Below are 21,307 nucleotides of genomic sequence, written 5' to 3'. Positions count from 1 at the left end.
TTTCTCTGTCTGTTTTATTTCACTTAGTATAATACCCTGTACATCCATCCATGTTGTCATGAATGGCAAGATTTTATTTTATTCTATGTTTGGGTAATATTGCATTGTGTATGTGTGTTATATACGGTGTGTGTGTGTGATCTTCTTTATCCATTCATCTATAGGTGGACACTTAGGTTGCTTTCCACATCCTGACTATTATAAATAATGCTGCAATAAACATAGGGGTGTATTATCTTTTTAGAATCAATTGGTGTCTTTTGGCAGGGGAAGTTTCAATTAGGTCATGCATATTTAACATTATAATAGATATGTTTGATCCTATTCCTGCTATTCTATTTTATGGCTTCTTGTTGTCTCCAAAAATAAGAGCTGAAATTAAGGTAGTGGCAATGGGAAGGAAAGGATGGAGTCAAGTGGAAAGTTAGTAATGATGATAATGATGATGACATGTGGGATGCAGGAGAGTGAGGGGGGTTCAGGATTGGCAGAAGGTTTCCTGATAATCAAGTTTTGTCAACTGGTGTATGGGCATGGCCTCTTTTTGTTTTTATAATGGTAGAGAAGATGAGTTTAGTTTAAGACATGTTCTCTGGGGCGCCTGGGTGGCAAAGTTGATTAGGTGTCTGACTCTTGATTTCAGCTCAGGTCATGACCTTGGGGTCGTGGGATCAAGCCCTGATTTGGGCTCTGTAGTCAATGGGGAGTCTGCTGGAGATTCTCTCTCTCCCTCTGCCTGGCCCCCATGTGCATGTGCACTCACTTCTCTCTCTCAAATAAATGAATGAATCTTTTAAAAAAATATGTTCTCGGAGATCTCTGTGGTATATGTAAATAGAGAGATGCTACAAAAGCAGTTGGATACACAAATATGGAGCTAATGAAATAAATCTTTCCCTATATGTCCATAGTTCTATTGGAGAATCTGAATTTTGCCTGTATCTTAAAAGAACAATTTGATAATGATCCAAATTCAGGTTAAGCCTTTATCTATGGTAAAGTTGTATTTCCTTACCCCACAGTTGGTACAAACAAAGTAAGGAAAATTACCTTTGCCATGCCAACTGAACTGGCATTCAATTCTGAGATCCCTTGGTTGGTTTTGTCTCCACGTTCCCATATCCCAAAATCCTAGCATAAAATAATGAACATACCATTAGCAAGTCATCACTACTAAATGCATACTAGACACACAACTCTTGAATGAAAGACACACATAGTAGCTAATTCACCATACATATGTGTACCCATGATGCTCAATAGGGAGATACCAATGAGTTGGCTGCCCCTGTAGCTCTTTTTCTAGTAGCTTCAAATTCTGTTGGGACCTCTGATAAGTTGGAAGACTCCTCAACAGTTGATCGGGCCTAAGAACTATAACTCAGTCCATGTAGAAAAATACTTCTCAAAATTTTTCAAGGCAGATACTCAGGGGGTCTAAAAAGCAGCACCCTAGTGTTTCATCTTAAATATCTATTCTAATTTTACTCTTGATTGGCATTGACAATGTACCATACACTAACCTATGCACTTTATACCACTATCTTCCTTAATCCTTCTATTTTATAGATGATGAAACTAAGGTGCAAAGAGAGGTTAAGTGACTCACCCAAGGCCACACAGCTAATAAGTGACATAGCTAGGATTAGAGTCCAAGTACTCTCTGTCCAAAGTGTAAATTCTTAACCATAGCTGTATATGGCCCCTCGATAATATAAAGATAACATTTTATATTACTTTTTAAAAAAACCATTTTATTGAAATAACTTTAGATTTACAGAGAAGTTACAGAAATACTACAATGAGTTCCCATATACCTTTCACTATACTTCCCCTAATATTAACACCTGACATAATCATAGTATACTTATCAATGCTAAGAAATTAACATTAGTATAATCCTAGTAACCAGATTATGAACTTTGTTAGGATTTCACCAGTTTTTCCACTAACAGCCATTTTATGTTCCAGGATCCAATCCAGAATACCATGCTACATTTGTCATAACTCCTTGGTCTTTTCCAATCAGTTACAGTTTCTCAAGTCTTGTCTTTCATGACCTTGACACTTTCAGAAGATCAGTGGTCAGATATTGTATAGATTTCTCTCAATTTAAATTCACCTTATATTTTCTCTTTATTAGATAAAGATTGTGCATTTTTTGTCAAGATTTCTATAGATGTTATGCTGTGTCCTTCTCACTGTATCATATCAAGGAGTACATGACATTAATATGTCTTGTTATGGTGATGTTAACCTTCATCATGTGGTTAAGATGGTGTCTGTGGGGTTTCTCTGTTCTACTGCTACTATTTTCCCCCTTGTGATTAGTAACTATCTTGAGAAAGATACTTTACAACTGTGCAAATATCCTGTACCTCCTCAAATATCTACCCACTAATTTAGCATCCCCTGGTGAATCTTGTTTGCAACAATTATTACAGTGGTGTTTCAGTGGTGATTTTTTAGTTCCTTCATTACCTCTACAGTCATTAATTGCAATCCTTCTCTAACGAAGAGCTTTTCTTTCCTTCATTCATTTATTCACTTGTTTATATCAGTATGAACTTAAAGATATTTAGGTTATTCTCTGGGTTATAATAAAATACTATTGTTATTTGTTTTGTTGCTCAAATTATTGCAGCTTTAGCCATTGGGAATTCTTCCAGGTTGGCTCCTGCATCCTTCAGAAATGCCCCATTCTTTCTGTACACTTCCTCACTTTCTGTCACTACAAGAAACTGTAGTTTGATTTTGTATTTTCCTCCCCCCAGCCCTAGAAACAACCACTTTTACAAGGAATCCTGATTTCTTTTGTTACAGAATGAATAGTTACAATCCAAGACCTAGGCACTGGTGCTCATTGTCACTGTGGTGTCATTGCTTCTAGGCCCTCCCATTGAACAGAATTTGGCAATATCCATGTGTACACACACACACACCCCTATATTTGTTTCTATATTTACCTTAAATCACTTTTTATATCAAATCTCTGAGTTAAAGTGAAGCTTCTGGAAGGTAAGTCATATTTATCCCATGGCTAGCCTCACTTGTCCTCAAACCCAGCTCTACCCTAATCTGTGTAGCAAGATTAGAGTACAAGAAGGCACATATCATTAATTCTACTGGTGCAACCCCTGGCTTCAATGGAGAGGTAAGAGAACACTGACCTGTACCCTGGACCATAGCAGGCTTATGGTATCAGAAGGCAAAGTGATCAGTCAATAAATACTGTCCTCTCGCATCAAATATGTCTATGCAAATTTATCGTTCTAACAAATATGAAGTGACAGGTCACAGGTTTACCTTCCCATCTAAAATAGCTAAAAAACAACTAAACAATCAAACAATAGACGACTAAAAAAATGGACTATTTGTGACACAGCCATTTTCAAAACAATGAACATTATGCACTGAAGAACACTGATCCCTGAGAGAGATGTTAAATACATTATGATTTGATATAAACCTATCTCATATAGTAGTTGTGAGGAAAAGGAACTATTTTTTGTATAGTAAGCACTAAATCAATGTCTATAGATAATATTAAACATATGACTACATTTTATTTCTAAGTAGCTAATTGACCCATTATACTCCCTAGTCATCTTGCTCCTATTTAAGACCACAGACCATTAAAATAAGACCACAATTTAGTTCCAGATTCCCAAATACATGACATGAGATATTACAGAATTTGACAGGAGTGCAAGCATAGCATCTTGACACTTTTTTCTCTGTAACTTCTTTGGAGAGAAGGCAAACTGGATCACTGAGCTTAGCAAAGAAAGAGGCTGAAGGCAATTTCTGCCAGAAGCCTTATAGATTGGTTCACTATAAGGGGCAGCATTAGGAGAAGGAATGGATTGTTCAGCATTTTTAGAAACATCATATGTTTAAAGTCAATTCCCATTATGAGTACTTACAGCAGTTTTATATGCAGCTTCAATGTAAAACACAAGGTTTTGTATGAAATTGACTTCATCTAGGCTGTGGACGATATGAAGTCCTGAGGAAAAAGACAATAATTTTACAGAGCTGGTCAATTACTACTACAGGCTTTATAGGCAGCCACAGGAACTAACTGATCCCATTACTTTTTAAGTAATGGAACAATGAGAGGCACTTTGATTCCTAAACCATAAAAGCAAAACCACAAATCAGACCTAAGCTAGTCTTTGACTATGTGAGATACCAGCATATTAAAACATGGAAGTATTTTAACTGTTATTTGTAGGTTTCCACAGAAAATCTCAGACTCCTAATTCTATAGGGAATTAATTTATAATGTGCCTTAAGGTATCTGGAAGAAGAAAGACAAATATTTCAAAAAAGAGTTGGAGAGAGTCTAAATACTAAGCAAGAAGTAGAAAAAGATTATGATTTTAAGAAAAACTTAAAACTATACTTCTTGGAGTAAAAAATGATAATTATTCTAAATGTAAACTATACAAGATAGTTATACCTTACAAACTGAGTGTTTTGCATGAATTATCAATTTAATTTTTACATCAACCCTAAGAAGTGGGTACCTCTATTTTCTCCATGAGGCTTAGAGAGATTAAATATTTGCCTAAGACCATTTAACTATAAATAGTGAAACCAGGACCCAACTATCAACTTCTGTTTCACTTCAGAGACTGAGTTCCTAACCAAGATGCTATACTGCTTCCCAATATGTATAGTATGATACATTTCATTAAAAATTATATCCTCTCAAACAAAACAAAACAAAAGCAAAACTCCTCTCCCCTCTTCTGTCCCCCCCAATAAAGAAATACCATAGGCATACAGTGAAAGTCTTTCTCCCACCCAGAATCCAATCAGTTTCCCCCTGCCAAATCTCTTCTCTGAAAGAAGTCAGAATCGCTAAAATTAACAACACAAGACAGAACAGGTTTAACTAAACATTTGTTAAAACTCATTGAAATGTACATTTTAAATGGATAGATTTTATTGTATGTAAATTATACTTTGATAGACCTGAAAAAAGAGATCCATTTATATGTTAAAAGATTGAAGTGCTGCATGAGGTATTCCAAATGCTAAGATTTCCAGGGAGGCAGAAGGAGTCTGTGTTTTCACATTTTGTAATGTTTGTGTGATATGTGAAGTGATCCCGTCACATAATTTAATATTTAAATGATTATTTAATTATGTAATATTTAATAAAAATCCTGTTACATAAAAAAAGAAACCAGTCTTACCAGTTTCCTCTGTATCCTTTCAGAGAAATATTACACATATATGAAAAGTATCAAGGAGCTGTATACTATACTGTACTTTGCTTTCTTCATATATATCTTGGAGACAATTTTAAAGATATCTGCCTTATTTTTTTTAATGGCTACATGGAATTTCACTAAATGGCTAATTATATAACCATTTCCCTAATGAAAACATGTAGGTTGTACCTAACGCTTCATCACTATAACTAATGCTGTAATGAATATATATATATATGCATAAATACACATATGATACATATGATATACACGAATATGATACATACATGAATGATAAATATATATATACATATGTATGTATATATGTATGTATATCTTTGTGCACATGTACCAGTAAATCAAGGTAAATTCTTTTTTTTCCCAGGGTAAATTCTTAGAGGAATTGCTGAGTCACAGACTTATGCATATTATTTTTCCCCAACATTTTATTGTGAACATTTTCAAACAAACAGAAAAAATGACAGAATTTTACAGTGAGCATCTGTATGCACATCATCTGGATTTAAGCATCAACATTTTACTATAATTTTCTATCACATATGTATCTATCCATCAATCTATCTTTTTTGATACATTCAAAGTAAGTTGCAAATATCAATACACTTCTCCCTAAATACTTCACCATGTGTATATTAAAGGTTAATAATCATCACCAAGTTATTCTGCAAAGAAGTTCCACAGTTTACATACCAATCAGCCCTGCCCTCCTACTTCCTATGCCCTTGTTAACACAGGCTTTAATAAAAATTTTTTATCTTTGCCACTGTAATGGAGGAGAAATAAAATCTCTGTAGTTTAATTTGTAGTTCTTTTAATTGTGGGTCAGGTTGTGAGTCTTTTTATATGTTTATAAGCCATCCACATTTTTTTTCCTATGAACTGTTTGGTTGTGTCCTTCACAATTTCCATGGAATTGCTGGTTTTCGAGTTACTGACATACTGATGAATATTAAGGAAATTATCCTTTTATTTATCATATCTGTTGCAAGTATTTTTCCTAGTTTGAACTTTGACTTTGTTTACAGTATATTTTTCTTATCAGAAATTTTTATTTATTTATTTTCCTTAAGATTTTGTTTAAATTCAAGTTAGTTAGCATACAGTGTATTATTAGTTTCAGGGGTAGAATTTAATGATTCACCACTTAAATATAATATCCAGTACCAATGCTCATTATATTCATTATATCAAGTGCCCTCCTTAATACCCATCATTCCATTATCCCATCCTCCCACCAACCTCCCCTCCAGCAACCCACAGTTTGTTCCTTATAGTCTCTTCTGGTCTGCTTCCATCTTTGTTTTTCTCTTACTTTATTCTTAGACTCTTTAATTAATAAGGTTTATCCCATGACTGTTTCTGGTACTTCTATAATTTCTTTTTAAGAAAATTTATTTATTCATTTGAGAGAGAGAGAGTGGGGAAGGGGCAGAGGGAGAGAATCTTCAAGCAGACTCCCCACTGAGCATGGATCCTGATGTGGGGATCGATCCCATGACCCATGCATGAGATCATGACCTGAGCTGAAACCAAGAGTTGGACTTTTAACTGACTGAGCCATCCAGGCACCCCTATAATTTCAATTTTTTGCATTTAAATCTTTGATCTATTGACAGATGTTTTAGATCACAGAACTCTAACTTTAGAGCCAAAAAGGACTGTATGATCCACATCATTAGACTATAAACTCCTCCTGATGCATGGCTCTGTCAAAACCAGCAACTGCAGAACAGGGCAGTTGCATTAGCAATGTGTCTTTCTTGTAGCAGTAATGACCTTAACCTCTTTCCTAGAGAGAGGAAAAAGAGATGATAGATATAATATTGGACATCAGCTTCACAGTTTTATCCTCTCCCCTTTGTGTGCCAGAGTGCTTGCTCAGAGACAGAGAGAAGGCAGAGGGTGTGAAAACGGTTTTGTCCATCTCTCAGACTTGCATCACAGCTAACAAATCACTATACAATATATTTATTTATTTGGCAGACAGAGATCACAAGTAGGCAGAGAGGCAGGCAGAGAGAGAGAGAGAGAGAGAGGAGGAAGCAGCCTCTCCACTGAGCAGAGAGCTCGATTCGGGGCTCGATCCCAGGTTTCTGGGATCATGACCTGAGCCGAAGGCAGAGGCTTTAAGCCACCGAGCCACCCAGGTGCCCCCACTATACAATATAAAAGCCACATTTCTATCATCTGTCCCTTTGCTCATGATATTGTTTAAATGGCCTCATCCACATCTTGAAATCCTAACTGTTCTTTCAAGGCCCAGCTCAAATTGTATCTCCTTGGTGATGCTGTCACTGATTCTTCTCTTCTGTGTTTCACAGAATTTTATTTTCCTTGCTGTAATGAACTTACTTTTTACTTTGTACTATAAATAAATCTATACCTAAATTTGAAGGAAAGAACCATTTCTTATTTATATTTATAGTCCCTAAAAGTATTTCACATAGTCTTTGAATGGTATTAACTAATATTAGCAGTAGATGTTCATTCAATAATGACTTATTGAATGATCTTAAACAACCCTGTTAACCACAGGAGAGGGACCTGTCTCTTGAGGCAACACCATACATTCAGGATCTCTGTATCCTGTCCCCTTTGTGGAGCCATGACATTACTTGAAGAACAGAGGATACATAGAAGTGAAATGAAGTAGAGCTGGGTAAGGCCAAAGATGGCAGTGCTATTTAAAGCATACTAAAACATGCAGAGCTCAGAAATGAGGCCAACTCAGTGGTCTACTCCACTTACATTGACTTGTACTCATCTATCAATAAGCCCCTCCTTCATTTTTAAAAATGTTATTGAGATATAATTCATATGCCATATAATTCACCCATTTCAAGTATATAGTTCAAAGGTTTTTAGGGTTTGCAGTGTTCTGCAACCATGGCCACAATCAATTTTACATTTTCATCACTCCTAAAAGAAACCCTGTACCCATTACCAGTCATTCCCCATTTCCTTTCAAGACTTTCTCTCCCTCTCCCTCCACCTAAGCAATTGCTAATCTACTTTGTCTCCATAGATGTGCCTTACCAGACATTCATATATGTGCAATCATACAACTTGTGGCCTTTCATGTGTGAGTTCACTTAGCATAATGTTTTCAAGGTTCATCCGTGTTGTAGAATGTATCAATGCTTCCATTTTTTCTAGCTAAAGAATATTTCATTTTGTGAATGTACCATATTTATCCAATTATCAGTTGATGGGACATTCAGGTTGTTTCCACTTTTTGGCTCTTATAAGTAATACTGATATGAACATCCATGTATCTACACAAGCTTTTGAGTGAACACTTTTTCATTTCTTTTGGGCATATACCTATAAGTGAAATCGCTAGATCATATGGTAATTCTGCTTAACCTTTTGAGAACTGCCAGACTATTTTCCAAAGTGGCTGCACCACTTTACATTCCCACCAATGGTGTATAACGATTCCAATTTTTCCATATCTTCAGGAACATTTGTTGTTTTCTGTCTTTTTGATTTTAGCCATCCTAGGGGGTGTGATGTGGTATGTCATTATTGGGATCTGCATTTGCCTAGTGACTAATAACGTTCAGCAGTTTTTGTGTACTTATTGCCCATTTAAATATCTTTTTTAAAATTTTTTATTTTTTCAGCGTAACAGTATTCATTATTTTTGCACCACACCCAGTGCTCCATGCAATCCGTGCCCTCTACAATACCCACCACCTGGATCCCCAAACCTCCCACCCCCCGCCCCTTCAAAACCCTCAGATTGTTTTTCAGAGTCCATAGTCTCTCAAGGTTCACCTCCCCTTCCAATTTCCCTCAACTACCTTCTCCTTTAAATATCTTCTTTGGAGAAATGTCAACTCAGATGCATTGCCTATTTAAAATTAGATTATCTTTTTATTATTGATCTCTGGAATGCTTTATATATTATAGATACAAGTCCCTTATCAGATATGTGATTTGTCAATACGTTCTATCATATTCCGGGTTGCTTGTAACTTTTTTGAAGAGATCCTTTGAAGCACAAATGTTATTAATTTGATAAATTCCAGCTTATGTTTTCTTTAGTTGCTTATGGTTTTTGATGTAATGTCTAACTTGGCTTTGTCTAATCCAAGGTCAGGAAGATTTACTCCTATATTTTCCTTAAGTGCTTGCTATGAGCTCCATTGAGTCACCCTGAAATCCATGTGTTGAAGCCCTAATCCCCAAAGTGACTGTATTTGGAGATAAATTTTAAGGAAGCAATTACGTTTATTTATTTTTTTATTTTCATTTTATTTTTGTTGATTTTTTAATGTCTATCCCTATTTTCCATTTTTTTTCTTTAAGTTTTTTTTTTTTTTAAATTCTAGTTAGTTAACATACAGTGTAATAGTTTCAGGAGTAGAATTTAGTGACTCATCACCTACATATAAAACCCACTGCTCTAACAAACTGTTGAACACTGCATCAAAAACTAATGATGTACTACATATTGGCTAATTGAACATAATAAAAAAATAAAAAAATAAAACCAGGTGCTCATCACAAAAGTGCCTTCCTTAATGCCTATGACCCATTTAGCCTATCCCCCCACCCACATCCCCTCTAGCAAACGTTTGTTCTTTGTAGTTAAAAGCCTCTTATGGTTAGCCACCTTCTCTTTTTTTCCCTTCCCGTATGTTCATCTATTTTGTTTCTTAAATTCCGCATATGAGTGAAATCATATGGATCCATGTCATTGCAAATGGCAAGATTTCATTCTTTTTGATGGCTTTTGATGGTATACTATATACCACATCATCTTTATGCGTTCCTTGATCAATGGTCATTTGTACTCTTTCCACAATTTGTCTATTGTTGATAATGCTGCTATAAGCATCAGGGTGCATGTATTCCTTTGAATAACTTTTTTGTATCTTCTGGGTAAATATCTAGTATTGCAATTGCTGAATCATATGGTAGGCTTCTTTTTTTTTTAACTTTTGGAAAACCTCCATACTGTTTTTCAGAGTGGCTGTACCAGTTTGCCTTCCTAGCAACAGTGCAGGAGGGTTCCCTTTCTCCACATCCTTGCCAACACTTGTTGTTTCTTGTGTTGTTGATTTTAGCCATTCCCAGAGGTGTGAGGTGATATCTCATTACAGTTTTGATTTGTATTTTTCTGACGATGAATGATGTTTAGCATCTTTCATGTGTCTGTTGTCCATCTGTATGTCTTTTTTGGAAAAATGTCTATTCATGCCTTCTGCCCACTTCTTAACTGGCTTATTGGTTTTTCAGGTGTTGTGTTTCATAAATTATTTATATACTTTGGATACTAAACCTTTATCAGATATGTCATTTGCAAATGCCTTCTCCCATTTTTTAGGCTGCCTTTTGGTTTTGTTAATTTTTGTTGTGCAGAAGCCTTTTATCTTGATGAAGTCTCAATAGTCATTTTTGCTTTTGTTTCCCTTGTCTTAGGAGACATATCTAGCAAGAAGTTGCTATGGTTGATGTCACAAAGGTTACTGCCTGTGTTCTCTTCCAGGATTTTGATGGTTTCCTGTCTCACATTTAGCTCTTTAATCCACTTTGAATTTATTTTTGTGTATGGTGTATGAAGGTGGTCCAGTTTCATTCTTCTGCATATTGCTGCCCAGTTTTCCCAACACCATTTGTTGAAGAGACTGTCTTTTTTCCATTGGATATTCTTTCCCTCACTGTCAAAGATTAACTGACCATATAGTTGTAGATTCATTTCTGGATTTTCTATTCTGTTCCATGATCTATGTGTCTATTTTTGTGCCAGTACCCTACTGTTTTGATCACTACAACTTTGTAATATAACTTGAAGTCTGGAATTGTGATGCCTCCCGCTTTGGGTCTTTGTGGATCCATACAATTTCTAGAATTGTTTGTTCTAGCTCTGTGAAAAATGCTATTGGTATTTTGATAGGGGTTGCGTGAACTGTATAGATTGCTTTGGATAATACAGACATTTGAATCATGTTTTTTTCATCCAATCCAAGAGCATAGAATGTTTTTCCATTTCTTTGTGTCATCTTCGATTTTCTTCATCACTGTTTTATAGTTTTCAGAGTACAGGTCTTTTTTTTATAAACTCTTTGGTTAGGTTTATTCCTAGTGGTTTTTGGTGCAATTGTAAATGGGAGAGATTCCTTGATTTCCATGCTTCATTACTGGTGTATAAAAATGCAACAGACTGCTGTATGTTGATTTTTTACCCTGTGACTTTACTGAATTTCTATATCAGTTCTAGCAATTTTCTGGTGGAGTCTTTACAGTTTTTTTTAAAATTTTATTTATTTATTTATTTGACAGACAGAGATTACAAGTAGGCGGAGAGGCAGGCAGAGAGAGAGGAGGAAGCAGGCTCCCCACTGAACAGAGAGCCTGATGTGGGGCTCGATCCCAGGACTCTGAGATCATGACCTGAGACGAAGGCAGAGGCTTTAACCCACTGAGCCACCCAGGCGCCCCTACGGTTTTCTTTTTTAAAGATATATTTGTTTTTAAGGGGTGGGGGAACATTAGGTGAGGGGCAGAGGGAGAGAATCTCAAGCAGACTTAGCACCACTGAGTGGTGAGCCTGATGTGGGGCACAATCCCAGGACCCATGAGATCATGACCTGAGCTGAAACCACAAGTTGGACACTTAACCAACTGAGCCATCCAGGTGCTGCTGGGGTTTTCTATATACAGTATCATGTCACCTGCAAGTAGTGAATATTTTATTTCTTCCTTACCAATTTGGATGCCTCTTCTTTCTTTTTGTTGTCTGATTGCTATGGCTAGGATTTCTAATACTATGTTAAATATCAGTGGTGAGAGTAGATATCCCTGTTCCTGACCACAGAGGAAAAACTCTCAGTTCTTCCACATTGAGGATGATATTAGCTGTGTTTTTTTTTTTCACATTAAGACCTTTATGATGTTGAGGTATGCTCCTTCTAACCCTACTTGTGGAGGATTTATCAATAAGAACAGATGTCCTACTTTGTCAAATTTTTTCCTGCATCTATTGAAAGGATCATATGGTTCTTATCCTGTCTTTTATTAATGTGGTGTATCATGTTGATTAATTTGAGAATTTTGAACCACCCTTGCTACCAAGGAATAAACCTCACTTGATTGTGGTGAATGAATCTTTTAATGTACAGTTGGATTCGGTTTGCTAGTATCTTGTGGATAATTCTGCATCAGCATTCATCAGGGATATTGGCTGGCACTTTTCTTTTTTGTGCTGTCTTTAAATGGTTTTGGTATCAGGGTAATGCTGGCTTCACAGAATGAATTTGGAAGTTTTCCTTCCTTCCTTGGAATAGTTTGAGAAGAATAGGTATTAACTCTTCTTCAGATGTTTGGTAGAATTCGCTGGTGATAGCATCTGACCCTGCACTTTTGTGTGTAGGGAGTTTTCTGATTATTGATTCAACTTCTTTGCTGGTTATTGGTCTGTTCAAGTTTTCTATATTTTCTTGTTTCAGTTTTGGTAGTTTATGTGTTTCTAGGAATTTATCCATTTCTTCCAGATTCTCCAATTTATCGGCATATAGTCTTTCATAATATTCTCTTATAATTTTTTGTATTTCTGTGTTGTTGGTTATTTCTCTTCTCTCATTTGATTTTATTTATTTGGGTCCTTTCTCTTTCCTTTTTAATAAGTCTGATTAGAGGTTTGTCAATTTTATTAATATATTCAAAGAACTGGCTCCTGGTTTCATTGATCTATTGTGTTTTAAAATTTTCTATATAATTTATTTTTGCACTAGTCTTTATTATTTCATTCCTTCTGCTGGTTTTAGGTTTTGTTGTTCTTTTTTTAGCTCCTTTTGGTAAGGCTGTTTTAGATTTTTATTGCTTCTTAAGGTAGGCCTATATTGTTATATACTTCTCTCTTAGGACCATTTCTGCTGCACCCCAAAGGTTTTACACCATTGTGTTTTCCTTTTCATTTATTTCCATGTATTTTAAAAAACTTCTTTCTTTTCCTGGTTGACCTATTCATTGTTTAGCAGCATGCTGTTTAACCTCTGTATTTGTGGTCTTTCCAAATTTTTTCTTGTGGTTTACTTCAAGTTTCATAGCCTTGTGGTCAGAAAAGATGCATGGTATGATCTCATTAGTACTGGCTAAGGCCTCATCTGTTACCTAGATCTGTTCTGTATGTGATCTGTTCTGGAGAACATCCCATGTGCACGTGAAAGGGATGTATATTTTGCTGCTTTGGGATGGAATGTTCTGAATATATCTGTTAAGTCCATCCTGTCCAGTGTGTCATTCAAATCCATTGTTTCCTTGTTAATTTTCTGCTTAGATGACCTGTCCATTGACATAAGTGGGCAGTTAAAGTCCCCTACTATTATTATCAATGAGTTCCTTTATGTTTGCTATGAATTATTCTATATATTTGGGTCCTCCCATGTTAGGTACATAAATATTTACAATTTTAAGATCTTCATGTTGGATTTTCCCCCTTTATTATGATATAGTGCCCTTCTTCATCTCTTGTTACAGTGTTTAAAGTCTACTCTCTCCAGTATAAGCATTGCTACTCTGGCTTTCTTTTGATGTCCATTTGCATGAAAAATGTTCTCTATCCCCTCACTTTCTAATATGCAGGTGTCTTTAGGTCTAAAATGAGTCTCTTGTAGGCAGCATAGATGATTCTTTTTTAAAAATCCATTCTGACACTCTTTGTCTTTTGATTTGTTTAGTCCATTTACATACAGAGTAATAATTGATAGGCATGTATTTAGTGCCACTTTATTACTTGTTTTGTCATTGTTCCTGGAGATTTTCCTCTGTTCCTTTCTTGTGTTTGTGACTTCTGGTCTTTACTTTCCACTCAAAGAGTCTCCCTTTCATATTTCTTGCAGGGCTGATTTAGTGGTCATGAACTCCTTTAGTTTTCATTCCTCTGGGAAACTCTTTCTCTCTCCTTCTATTGCGAATGATAGCCTTGCTGGATAGAGGATTCTTGGCTGCAGATTTTTCCCATTTTGCATTGGAATACATCATGCCACTCCCTTCTGGCTTGCTGAGTTTCTGTTGAGAAATCTCCAGCTAGCCTTATGGGTCTTCCCTTCTAAGTTAAGGACTTCTTTTGTCTTCCTTTGTTATTGTTGTTGTTAATTCACTTTTAATCTGGAAACTCAGAGGTCCATTCTGCCTGTAGCCTGTGAGGTCCGAGAGTGAGAGAAAGCATGTTGGACAGGCTTATGAGGGAGCTGGGGGGACGTGGTCTTAAGGGGATTTGGTGATGGGTTCTTGTGGGGAGTCCTGTGTTCCTCCTCCTCCTCCATTGCAGGTGGCAGGAAGAAGGCACTTCAGGAAGAGACTCAGAGGCTGTGAGATGATAAGGTCTCCCTTGCTTCCAGAAGGGCAGGCCCAACCTCTGCCACAATGGAGTCCAAGCACAGGGCCCCATGCTCCCTGCATCCCTTGCTGCTTTAAAGATTCTTTTCTTTATCACTATATTTTGCAAATTTAATTACTATACGTCTTGGTGTGGACCTGCTTTTGTTGATTTTGATAGGAGTTCTCTGTGCCCCTGGATCTAGATCTAGTCTGTTTCCTTCCCCAGATTAGAGAAGTTTTCAGCTATTATTTTCTGAAATAAACTTTCTGTCCCCTTCTCTCTCTCTTCTTTAGGCACTCCTACAATATGAATGTTATTACATTTGATGGAGTCACTGAATTCCTTAAGTTTATTCTCGTGTTCCATCATTTTTCTTCCTCTCTTTTGTTCAGCTTCATTATTTTTCATTATTTTGTTCTCTACATCATTTATTCATTTCTCTTCTTTTCCAGCCTTGTGTTCATTGCATCAAGCCTATTTCCATTCTCAGTTACTGCATTTTTTCTTTCTGATTCTTTTTTACTTCTTTTATCTTTGTGGTAAGGGCCTTCCATTCTTTTCTCAGGCTCAGCTAGTATCCTTATCATTTTTGCTTTAAGTTCTCCATGACGCATGTTACTTCTATTTCACTTAGATCTCTGGCCATGACCTCATCTTGTTCTTTCATTTGGGATGAAATCCTCCATCTTGGTATTTTGTCTAAATCTCTGGCTTTTTCCGTCTGTTAGACAAGCTCGTATGTTTCCTGCTCCTGAGAATAATGGCTTTATGAAGAAGAGGTCATACAGTGTACAGGGCCCGGTGCTTCAGGATATGTCTCTGGTATGTATTGCATGCATCTGCTGTCATGTTTTGGTTGCTCTATCCTTCAGCCAGGCATCTGCAGAGGCTCTCCTTGCCTGAAGTGGGCAGTGTTTGGATCTTGACCATAATGTGGCACATTTTAACTAGTTTTAACTAATGCTCTCATCTGGTTGTAAAATGAGACCTGACACCATTTCCAGAAGAACTGAAGCCCTGCTGAACTCTGGTTGGGTGACATGGTGTGAGATTTTTCTGCTGGTCTTCTGGGCAAGGGACCTGCCATGCTGGGACTGAGGCAAGGCTGACTGAGAAGGGCAGTCCCGCAAGAACACAGGGGAGGGAGGGCTTGCTGTAAGCATGTTTGGCAGCCAGTGTGGGCAATGCATTGCTTCCCACAGGTGGTTCTATATTTATGGTGAGGGGCAGGGGAAGAAAATTGTGCCATACAATTCCTTTGTCCCCACAGAGGCATCTCTCTGAACTCTGCCTCTCAGGAACATGCTCCAGGAAGTGAAAATTGTCTCTCTTCTGTGTGCCCCAAGTGTCCTTCAGATTGCTGTTTCCATACCATCTGCCCCCCTGGGGTTATTTGCCTGCCTTCTATTCAGGAGAAGGGCAGTGCCCTCATGGCTCCATCCCAGCCAAGCCTGCTGGTCCTTAAGCCCTGCTGGTTGCAACAATTCACAAAAGTAAGCCCTTCTCATTTTCCCAGCCAATGGCTTTGAGGAAACGTTCTCCTTGTGCATTCTAATGTGCTCCTCCCTCTCTCCTTCTCTCCAACCACAGCTCTCTTCCTTTGGCAGCACCCCATGATGTTTCTCCCCTAAAGCATGTCTATACATTTTCTACCTTCTTTGATGTGGCTTCTTCTGTCCCTTAGTTGTGGAGTTTGTTCTGTCAGTCTTCAGATTGATTTCTGGGGTATTCAGAATGATTTGATAGTTATCTAGTTGTGTTTGTGGGATGAGACAAGCTTAGGGTCCTCTTACTCAGCCGCCATCATCTCAAATCTCTCTATATAATTTTATATCTTTTTAAAAAGTTGAGAGGAAATTAGATATTTATATTTTATAATATTAATAATGTAATTTACCATTTCTGGTGGTCTTCCTTTGTTCCTGTGGATTTATCATTTGGTATTATTTCCTTAATTCAATATTGCTTTGTTCCCCCACACTTCCTTAATTCTCTCATTATCAAATATATTAAACTTTTAGATACTATAGCCGCAATGATACAATTATACTATTTTATACAACTGATTTTTAGATCAGTTAAGAAAGAAGAGATATGTAATTATATTGTATTTTATAATTATTTTTACCACTGTTTTTTTCTTTTTCTCTTTTTTCATTTTTTAAAACATTCAAGTATAATTAACATACAGTATTATATTAGTTTCATGTATACAATATCATGATTCAACAAATCTCTATGTTTCTCAGGTCTCATTAAGTGTACTCTTTTTAAAAATTTTTTAACATATATTTTTTAAACAAGCTCTATGCCCAACATGGGATTTCAACTCATGACCCTGAGATCAAGAGTCCTATTCTCTATTTACTGAGCCGGCCAGGTGCCCCAAGTTAAGTGCACTCCTAATCCCCTTTATCTATTTCACCTATTCCCACCCCCCAACCAACCTCCCCTCTGGCAACCACCAGTTTGTTCTCTGTATTTAAGAGTCTGTTTGTTCATTTTGTCTCTTGTTTCTTCATTCATTTGTTTTTTTAAGTTCTACATATGAGTGAAATTATATGGTATTTGTCTTTCACAAGTACTTTGGTTTTTTGGTACAGATTCCAATTACTATCTGGGGTCACCTGATTCCAACCTGAAGAACTTCTTTCATAATTCTCATGAGATAGGTCTACCAGCCACAAATTTTCAGGTTTTATTTATCCGAGAATGTCTTCATTTCACTTCATTTCTGATAGTTTTGTTGGATAAAAGTTCTTGGTTGACAGGTTCTTTTTTGAATAATGCAACATTCTACTTCCTTTGGGCCTCCATTTTTTCTTTTTGAAGAGAAGTCAGCTAACTTTTATTTGGGTTCCCTTGTACATGACAAGTCATTTTTCTCATTGCTCTGAAGATGTTCTGCTTTTTAATATTTTTACTATTATTCTTTCTGGGTGTGGATCTCTATTCATCCTACTTGGAGATCATTAAGCTTCTTTGATGTATAGATCAATGTTTTTCATCAAATTTGAAGTGTATTCAGCCATGATTTCTTTGAATATATTTTCTGCTCCTTACTTTCCTTTGGATACTCTCATTACACATGAGTTGATGCTCTAAATCTTGTTCTACATTTCTCTTGGGTTCTATTCATTTTTATTATATTTTTCTTCTGTTCTTCAGATTGCATAATCTCTGTTGACCTATCTTCAAGTATGCTGATTCTTTCTCCTGCCAGCTCAAATATGTTTAGCCTCTCAAGTGAAATTTTCAAAAGTATCACCAGCATTTTTCACAGAGCTTGAACAAATAATCCTAATATTTGTATGGAACCACAAAAGACCCTGAATAGCCAAAGCAGTCCTGAAAAAGCAAAGCAAAGCTGGAGGCATCATGATTCCAGATTTCAAGCTACATTACAAAACTGTACTCATGAAGACAGTATGATACTGGCACAAATACAGACACACAGATCAATGGAACAGAATAGAAAACACAGAAATGGAACCACAACTATATGGTCAACTAATCTGCAAAAGAGCAAGAATGAACATCCAGTGAGGGGAAAAAAACAGTCTCTTCAACAAATGCTGTTGGGAAAACTGGACAATAACATGCAGAAGAATGAAACTGGACCACTTTCTTACAGCATACACAAAAATAAATTCAAAATGGATGAAAGACCTAAATGTGAGACAGGAAACCATCAAAATCCTAGAGAACACAGGTGGCCACCTCTTTGACCTTGGCCAGAGCAATTTCTTACAAGACACATTGCTGGAGGCAAGGGAAACAAAAGCAAAAATGAACTATTAGGACTTATCAAAATGAAAAGCTTCTGTAGAGAGAAGGAAACAATTAACAAAACTAAAAGGCAACAGGGGCACCTGGGTGGGTCAGTCAGTTAAGTGTCTGCCTTCAGCTCAGGTCATAGTCCCAGGGTCCTGGGACTGAGTCCCGCATTGGGCTTCCTGCTTAGCAGGTGAGTGTGCTTCTCCCTCTCCCTCTGTCCCTGCTCGTGTTCTCACTCTCATTCACTCAGTCTCTCAAATAAATAAATACAATCTTAAAAAAAAAACCCTAAAAGGTAATATATATAATGGCAGAAGATTTTGCAATTTACTTATCTGATAAAGGGTCAGTGTATTATATGGATAGAGGTTTCTATGATTTCTTTTGCTTAACTGACTACCCCGACCTGCACCTACACAGGTTGGCTAAAGAATGTCATTTGTGATACTTGTGCTGCATAAGGGACCTTGGGAGCCTGATTAGTTGACATTAGCTGGACTCCAGGTCAGCTAATTGGCCCTTCTGGTCTGGATCCCAAGAACTATAAATTTTGCCTTACATCCTTTCCAGCTCCAGGCTGGGCTGCTGCCCCCCAGTGGAATCTGGGATGGGAGGCAAGCACACCTAGCCGAGGATCCTTGACTATGTAAAGAAATGATAACATAGGAATGCAGCTTGCTCCAAACTGCACATAAGCAAACGACTGTTTAACTTCAGACCCCCATCACTTGCCATGTCACTTGACCTATAAATACAGCCTTTATGGGGATGGTCAGTTGGAAGTCTCAGCTGAGGTAAGGACTCTGTCCAGGCCTCTCAATAAGGTCTCCAGCCTAGCTATATCCAAGGGGATTCCCCAACTAACGAGATTGGATGTTGTAAGTACTCAATTTGATATAACTCTGTCTTATACTCCTTTACTGCTTACTATTGCCCTCATCTCTGTGCAGATTTCCCTTTTCTTTTTTCTGTTTCTATTAGATTTTTTATAATATCAATAGTGTTTTTTCCCCTTTGAAACTAAGAGTATGGCTGCCGTGAATCTTTCCTTTATGACAGTTAGTATCCATAATCTATAAGGAATTTATCAAACTCAACACCCAAAAAACAAATTAATTCAGTTAAGAAGTAGGCCAAAGGCACAAATATACATCTTTCCAAAAAAGACATACAGATGGGCAACAGACACATGAAAAGATGGTCAACATCACTCATCATCATGGAAATACAAATCAAAGCCACAATGAGATACCACCTCACACTGGTCAGAATGGCTAAAATCAGTAAGTCAGGAAACAACAGATATTGGTGAGGATTTGGAGAAAGGAGAACACTCTTACACTGTTGGTGGGAATGCAGACTGGTGCAGCCACTGGAAAACAGTATGGAGGTTCCTCTAAAAGTTCAAAACAGAACTACCCTATTAGCCAGCAATTGCACTAGTAGGTACTTACCTAAAGGATATAAAAATACAGATTCAAAGGGGTATATATACCCTGATGTTTATAGCAGCATTATCAACAATAGCCAAACTATGGAAAGAACCCAAATGTCCATTGACTGATGAAAGGATAAAGACGATGTGGTACATATACCCAACAGAGTATTACTCAGCCATCAAAAAGAATGAAATCTTGTCATTTGCAGTGAGGTGGATGGAGCTAGAGTGTACTATGCTAAGTGAAATAAGTCAGTCAGAGAAAGACAAATACCATATGATTTCACTTGTATGTGGAATTTAAGAAACAAAATGGAAGAACATATGGGAAGGGAAAAAAGGGAAGCAAATCATAAGAGACTCTTAATAGAGAACAAACTGAGGACTGATGGAGGGAGGTAGTTGGGAGATGCATTAAATGGGAGATATGTATTAAGTAGGGCACTTGTTATGATGAGCACTTGGGTGTCAGATGTAAGTGATGAATTATTAAATTCTATCTCTGAAACCAATATTATACTATAGGTTAACTAACTACAATTGGAACAAAAATAAGTTACTATACTTTTCTACTACAAATTTTTTTATTTGGATCATTTTTATCTCTTTATTGATATTCTCTATTTGAAGAAATGCTTTCATCATATTTTCCTTTACTTTGTTAAGCATGGTACCCTTTAGATTTTTGGACATTTTTATAGTAACTGTTTTGAAGTCTGTCTCCTAAATTCAACATAATGGTTCCTCTCAAAGGCAGTTTCTGTTACCTGCTTTTTGTGTGTGTTGACTCAGACTTTCCTGTTTTTTTGCATGTGTCATACATTTTTGTTGAAAACTAGATAATGCAGAAAATATGTTGCAGAAACTCCTTAGATATATCAATACCCTCCTGTATGGGGCTTGTTTATGTTTACTTGCTATTTGTTTAGTGACTTGGCTGGACAATTTCAATGAAATCTATTTTTCCCACAGTATGGAGCCTCTGATGCTGTTCCCTGGAGGATGTAGCCTTGGGCATTCACACTGTCACCCAAGGAAGACTGCAGTTTTGTTTTGGTCTTCCGTGGTGTCTGCCTCTGTTGGTATCATACTCAGTTGTTAAACTCCACCAATTGCCAGCTGATTGCTCTATTATTCTGTATATTGTTCTGAAGTAAAAACTGTCCCACAGTCTCATCCAATTAAATTCAAACCTCATTTCAGGATTTTGAGACCAGCCTTTGGCACCTGTTCTAACCCTAGGATAACTCTTTTTAGCTGTCTCTGTCCCTGACTCTCTGCTAAAACTTCTAGCTAGTCTATGGGTTAGTTTGTTGCTCTTATTGAGCTATAAAACTCCTCTTAATTTCTTAGAACAAAAAATCTCCACTGTTTTTCAATGCCCTTAGACTTGAACTTTCCCACAGTCAGTTCCAAATAAAGTCAGTTTTCTTGGGAAGGACTATGGAGCTTTTCTGTCTGTGGCCTGTCTGTCCCTTCATGCTACAAGCAAGGTTGGCCAAGCCTATTATTCTT

At 36.9% G+C, this 21,307-nt stretch overlaps 1 protein-coding gene across 5 annotated transcripts in view; it reads right to left on the bottom strand.

The window, feature by feature from the left end:
* PHKA1 (phosphorylase kinase regulatory subunit alpha 1) overlaps positions 1–21,307 on the bottom strand; it is a 130,859-nt gene that overhangs the window by 96,734 nt on the left and 12,818 nt on the right. For all 5 annotated transcript variants that reach the window (XM_032848841.1, XM_032848842.1, XM_032848843.1 and 2 more), the window contains exons 5-6: positions 3,927–4,009; positions 1,051–1,131 (exon numbers count right to left, since the gene is read on the bottom strand). In XM_032848841.1, coding sequence (XP_032704732.1) covers positions 1,051–1,131; positions 3,927–4,009 — 164 coding nt within the window. The remainder of the gene's footprint in view (positions 1–1,050; positions 1,132–3,926; positions 4,010–21,307) is intronic.

Source organism: Lontra canadensis, unplaced genomic scaffold (genome assembly GCF_010015895.1).
Source record: "Lontra canadensis isolate GAN:19392208 unplaced genomic scaffold, GSC_riverotter_1.0 scaffold210, whole genome shotgun sequence".
Classification (NCBI taxonomy): domain Eukaryota; kingdom Metazoa; phylum Chordata; class Mammalia; order Carnivora; family Mustelidae; genus Lontra; species Lontra canadensis.
Note: the sequence above shows the minus strand (reverse complement) of the source record. Positions and strands in the feature narration are given on the sequence as shown.